This window comes from Petaurus breviceps, unplaced genomic scaffold, assembly GCF_028583685.1.
Source record: "Petaurus breviceps papuanus isolate PSGF00001 unplaced genomic scaffold, PetGlider_PUasm1.0 90137, whole genome shotgun sequence".
NCBI classification, from domain to species: Eukaryota; Metazoa; Chordata; class Mammalia; order Diprotodontia; family Petauridae; genus Petaurus; species Petaurus breviceps.
The window spans coordinates 494360-500359 of NW_027187183.1; the positions used below are offsets into that span (position 1 = coordinate 494360).

Here is a 6000-nt window from a genome sequence, read left to right on the forward strand (position 1 = left end):
GAGAGAGAGGGTGCCGCCTTCACAAAGTAGTTTAGCCTGGCTGGAGGTTTGAGCTGACACAATCTGTTTACTATTTTGGCTCCCACCCCCAGAACAACCCTGTACCGGGGAACCAGCCTTCTCCCTAAGTTTGGGGTGGGGGTGGGGGAGGTTATCTAAGGATTCCCCCAGCTCACTCCCTAGACTGAGATAAATTTAAGCAAAGTCTGAGTGTTACACACTACATAATAAATATTTGTGGATTTATTTTGCTTTGCAAAGTAGAGAGCATCTGGGAGCCAGCTGTCACAGACTTGATGAATCACTCATGCCTCTGGACAGGGCCAACTTGGCCCTTCCCCTTGCCCCTTCAGGCTGGGCTCTGAGGCCTACTAGCTTCTTTAGAACCCTGTAACTCTTCAAATCCTCATTCCCCAGGAGGCAGAAGCCTCATGCAGGAGGTACTTCGTCTTAGGTATCATCGAAGTTCACTCCCCTGGCTGGTTTCTTACTGCAAGGACAGAAAGATGTCAGAGACAATGAGAAAGCCGTGACTGGGTTGGGGGGGAGGAGGGGAAGGTCCCTTACCCATGGAAAGGAAGAAGAGGACCTGAAATCTATGCCAGGGAAATAGGAAGGACAGGGGCAGGGCAGGTGGTACCTCTTGAAGCCAGGATTGACGATGGACTCTCCTGGCATCCATTTCCTGATCACAGGGCCTGGGGCACCTCTTCGAGAATCTGGATCCAGGGTATGCAAAAAAGTCTACTTAAGCTGGCTCATTCCCCTGTCCCCATCACCACAAGGGGTCATATCCTTCAGTTCCCCTCCCATATCCAAGATAGATTCCCTGAAGGAATCATCTACCCCAAAAGAGACCTCCTGGGGTAAATATGAGCACAAGGCTGGACTTCTACCTTTTTATTAAATAAACTAAGGCCAGAGAGGGTCAGAGACATGCTTGGAGGCACAGCGAGTCTGTTATTATATGGGAGCCCTGCCCATATCCTTTACCTTTCGTCCCCCAGGTTGCTTCCTACCTGGCAAAAACAGCTGCTGCCTGCCTGGCTGGGGTTTCTTTCTGGGGCTGTGGGTCTCATCCTTCAAAGCTAAGAAAAGAAATAAGTGCTAGGTGGGGTCACACAGGGAATTTTACTTCATGTTACAGGATGACCATAGCTTTTGCAGCCATCACTCATTCCAGGCATGTCTAGACTACAGGTATACCCTTGATACCCTTGAATGAGAATCTAATCTGGAAGGAACGCCAGTGGTTATCTTGTCCAGCTGGTCCTTGAAGGGCCTCTCTCTACGATATTCCTGATCAGTGGTTAGCCAGTCTGTACCTTTTAGGACTGCCAGTGATAGGGAACCCACCATCTCCCAAGGCAGCCCGTTCTACTTTGGAACAATTCTAACTGCAGGAAATTTCTTCTTAACATGAAGCTTAAATCCTTACTCACCTCTAGGGTTAACAAGTGGAACAAATTCTCACACATGACAGCTCTATAAATACTTGGGGCAGCAAGAGCCTGGGCGAATGCTAACACCTGGCCCAAGTTGTGACCAGACCCTGTGCCCTTTTGCAAGAGACGGCACCAGGAGCCCAATGTTTAGTGACTGGCTGCCAGGGACATCAGGGTCTGCTGTACCTGCCAGCTGCCTCTCCAATTTGCATACTTGCTCTGCCAAACCCAGCATCAATGCCTGCAGTTGTGGCGCTGCTTCAGTACTGGGCACCTTAGAAAGGTTAAAAGTCAGGGTTTCTGCTTCCCTGGAGATAGTCAGGTGAGCGCTGCTGTCATCCTTCAAGGTCAAAGATACTGCGTGCTGGTCACAGGCAACCCTATGGATTGGGAGGGACAAGGATTCAATGCTGTTTCTTGGGCAACCATGCCCTGGCTTTATCTCCCCAAAGAAGCTCACCTGAACCAAGCCGAATAGTCTTCAGCCTCTTCCAGACCATGCTGGGCTTTCTGTGGGATAAGATAAAGCCTGATCAACCACACCTAGGGCCCATTGGGACTCACTGCCTAAACCTTTCAAAGGGATGGGGTGGGAGGGTGTAGAGACAGAGGTCGGACACCCAGTTTGGTGTGGCATTGGGAGTGTGTAGAATGAAGATGTAGAGATGGCAAACCCGCTGTGTTGGGATAGGGGTGGGGGGTGTGCAGAATAGAGCCATAGAAGTTGGTGAGGAATTGGAGTGGGGTCCCAGAGTATGTAAACGGAGTGAAAGAGACCTAGCTTATTCCGATGGGATCCTGCTGGGACCAGGGGCAGGGCTCAGGGCACCCATAGCGTCACCCACATGTTTCTCCAAGGTCTCCGGGGTGAAGCTGGTGTTCCAGAGCTCTAGGGCATCGGTCACACTGGAGGACAGGAAAGAGGGTCAGGGTGCATCCAGATAATGGACCCTATCTTCTCTGTATCCCGACCCAATCCCAGTTCTAGCCTGCGCTCCCTCCCCTTGGAGTAGGCACCCCCCCGCCACCCCCCGGGGGTGGGTCGGGAGCAAAGATCCGCAATCGCGCCGGCGCGAACAGCGAGAGGCGGGGCGCTATGGGAACAACAGCCCTGGGGGTGCGTGCCCGCCTGCCCAACCTCCAGGCGACCTAGCAGCCACCCAGCCTGCACTCACTAGATGTTGAAAGCGCAGGTCTCTCCGGGGTCAGGGGCCAGCCCCGGCCCCTCGGGGCCCTCGCAGTAGCACACGTAGAGGGGCGGCCCCTGCCCCGAGCCAGCGGGCACCAGGCACAGGGAGCCCGGCGCGACAGGCCGCTGCATTGCAGGAGCTGGAGCCGGGGCGCCGAGACCTCCGGAGGTACAGCCCGCAGAGCCAGTGCCAGCCCCGGAACGGGCGGAGCTCCGGGACATCCTCAACCGGAGGAGGCCTTGCTGCCGCTGTCCTTTCCTGATAGAAATCAAATAGTAGAGGAAGAAAGCGCCTTAAATCAGATAAGAGGCGTGGGGATGTCCCACCGGGAGACTCTCTGCAAAAGATGCTTAGACTTTGAGGAGAAATGGGGGAGGGAGTCACAATAGATAGCGAGACCTGGTCATGGGATGCCAGCTGCCCTCGGCAATCCGAGCAAGGAAAACCACTTCATTCTGGCTGCTTTGCCCTTCGTGCCGTAAATTCCAAGAAACGGGGCAAAGACATTAGAAGCTGAGATCCGTCTCTCAAGCCAGGTTCCTTAAAATCCGGGGGTCCTAAGGTGTGGTTCAACTCAAATATCTTGAGTAGGAATGCAAGGACATTACTGAAATTCTGACATTACTAGGGTGATTTAAGAGGAATGGTATATTATTATTATACATATTAGACAACATTACATATTACAGGTAGTATTATATATTAGCAATTTTTCTGTCACATGCACCCTCCAGTAAATGTTATTTGTAATTTATTAAAAAAAATGTTATTGACATATTTTGTTTTGGTATAACCTATATTTCCTAATGTAACCTTTCTCCCTCCTCCCTCACAGAGAGCAAGCCCTTATAACAAAAAATAAAAAAGAGGGAAAAAAGTTAAAAGTGCGACAATATATACCACATTACCCATAGTCATCTCCCTCTTACAGCCTGTCATTATTTCTTTTACTGCAATTTTCTTTTCGGTTCTAAATCTCTCCTTCCCCACCCATTGAGAAAGGGAGGAAAACTGAAGTGTTAGAAATGTGTGGTCAATCAGAAATTCCTGCATCAGCCACAAAATATATTTTTAAAAACCTAGGATAAAACTGGTTTCATGATTTGAAAAATATAATTCTGATTTCAAGCATGAAAACTTTAAGACCTACCTTCTTTCCTTCAAAATCCTTTTCCTAAAGTTGTGAAGTAGGCAGTCGTCTTTGTCTTCTAGCTCTTTTCTTCTCTTGGCCACAGTCTTCTCCCCTTCCTGGGATTCTGTACCCCATTCTCACAGAGCCTTGTGCTCTGTTTGGGTAATCATTTGTGAATTCTAAATGCTATGCACTGGACCAGTTTCTGAGGGAAACATCCTTTGCCCTTGTTGTTTGGTCATGTAACTCCATTTGGTTTTCCTTGGTCAATATAGTGGTCTGCCATTTCCTTCTCCAGTTTATTTTACAGATGAGGAAACTGAGGCAAATAGAGTTAAATGACTTGCCCAGTTAGTAAATGACTGAGGCCAGATTTGAACTCAGGTCTTCCTGACTCCAGGTATCTCTATACCACCTAACTGCTGGGAAGAGACTTTAGTTACCCTCTATTCTAATTCCCTCATTTGGCAGATGAAGAAATTGAGACCCAAATATTGAGTGACTTTGCAAGGAAGTCTCAGATCAGGGATTTTTAGTGTAGGTCTTCTGACTCTAAATTCAGAACTCTCTCCATTGCACCATACTGTACCCCCTCTTCTCATGTATCTTCCACATGGGAGTTTCCTGCTTTCAGATAGTGCCATCCCACATGGTAGAACTGGGGATGCTTCTTCTGTGTCCCCTCATATCACCAAGGATTAGTCTGTGTAGGAGGGAGAGTATGGAACAGTCCAGTTTTATTCAGAGACTGACCCTTTTGTTTGCTTCTAGATTTCTTCCAGCTCTCAAATTCCTTGCACACCACTCAGTCAATCCACAAACATTTACTGAGTCCATACTATGTGCCAGGCACTGTGGTAAGCAGTGTCTGGGCAAGGGAAAGGAGTGGCCCTGTGTTTCTTAACCTTCTTCTTTCCTAACTTTCACTAGGCTAAACTATTGTATTCAAACTTCTTACTGCAGAGTGAGGGACAATTCTGGTTTGGGACTCCCAGTGTGTAAATGCAGTGAAGATACCAGTACCAAAGGCAACTTGTCTTTCTCTGTAGTATGATCTATCTCTGCTTATAGCTTGCTAGGCCTATCAAGACCTAATTTTCCTCAGGCTGAAATTTCAGCCCTAGTCACAGAGAGGTAAGTAGCACCATCTCAGATCACTGTAGCACAGGGAAAAGGCTGTTAGACTGAGATGCAGCCTCAGAGGAAACTGAGATGACCTTAGTGAAACGATGCTGAGAGAAGAGAGATCAAAACTAGGAGAATAATTTATACAACAACGTTATAAGGAAAAACAACTCTGAAAGGCTTTAGAGCTCTGATCAGTGCAATGCTAACAATAAGTCCAGAGGTGCTCTAAGACACCATCAAGTTCAGTGGAGGTAGATATTATGGAGCATGTCTTGCCCAGTCAGTCACAAAGCTTCAGGAACAAGGAGAATGAAGGCCTAAGTTCTGTGGCCTGTCAAGGACCAGCAGGATATACTATACTCATTTGGGAGTGGGTTGAGTGATTCTTCAAGGTAACGGAAGATTTTGTGTGTACCAGGAACCCAGTGGGATGGATGCCTGGCACCCTGGCACCAGTTGGATAGGTTCTCCCCTTCAGCCTCCTTGAAAGACGAATGAGTCTTTGATGCTCTAGGGAAAATCCCTCCAAGGTCAGGGTACAAGGAAACTCTAGAGTTCTCTATCTATTGTGGGCTAAAGATCTTGGGGGAATCTCATTATGGGAGTCAAGGGAAATGTCTTTTTATTTTTCTCCATAGCAGAAAGGTTCATGCCCATTGTTTATGCCACCCTTACAAGTGAACACCACTGCTGTCTACAATCCCTCCAAGATGACTTCCTGAATGATGTCAACATTGTGTTCTCATTCTTTCTAATCTCATCCTTTTCTGGGGATGCAAAGAATTAGAACATAGAATCTGCTACAAAATAAGAATGGTTGGGAGATGAGGCTGGATAACCAGGGAATGTAGCACCAGCTCTGATCTCCACTTACAACCTATTGGGCCTACCAGTGCCTGGAGAAGAGAGAACTTAATAGAGAAATCTTCAACTATTTTAAGAGCGTCAGATGGAAGAGAGGTTGGTTAGACTCTCTTGGCTTGGTCCTTCAGAACAGAACTGGATAGTAATTGCAAAGTGAGTGCCCTAATTTGTCCTTTTGATTAAAAAAAGTGTGTGTGTGTGTGTGTGTGTGTGTGTGTGTGTGTGTGTGTGTGTGTGTGTG

General features: G+C 47.8%; 1 protein-coding gene across 2 annotated transcripts; it reads right to left on the reverse strand.

Annotated features, from left to right (window-relative positions):
* Positions 1–225: 225 nt before the first annotated feature.
* On the reverse strand, positions 226–3206 carry PAXX (PAXX non-homologous end joining factor). 2 transcript variants are annotated; one of them, XM_069107522.1, is made up of 7 exons: positions 2621–2871; positions 2291–2351; positions 1906–1955; positions 1632–1825; positions 1020–1088; positions 641–719; positions 226–490 (listed from the first exon to the last, which is right to left on the reverse strand). In XM_069107522.1, the coding sequence occupies exons 1-7, from the start codon at positions 2854–2856 to the stop codon at positions 451–453; spliced, it is 729 nt and encodes a 242-aa protein (XP_068963623.1). In that variant the 5' UTR covers positions 2857–2871; the 3' UTR covers positions 226–450. The 2 variants fall into 2 exon arrangements, with proteins under 2 accessions (XP_068963623.1, XP_068963624.1); XM_069107523.1 differs by lacking the exon at positions 1020–1088 and having other exon boundaries at positions 2621–3206.
* Between the last annotated feature and the right edge of the window lie 2794 nt (positions 3207–6000).

Excerpts from the sequence above, each read along its gene's own strand:
- PAXX (XM_069107522.1), bottom strand. The coding sequence starts at position 2,856 with ATGTCCCGGAGCTCCGCCCGTTCCGGGGCTGGCACTGGCTCTGCGGGC. Across the intron at positions 1,826-1,905 it reads GACTATTCGGCTTGGTTCAG|GGTTGCCTGTGACCAGCACG; the intron begins GTGAGCTTCTTT and ends CCCAATCCATAG. Across the intron at positions 491-640 it reads GTCAATCCTGGCTTCAAGAG|TAAGAAACCAGCCAGGGGAG; the intron begins GTACCACCTGCC and ends CTGTCCTTGCAG.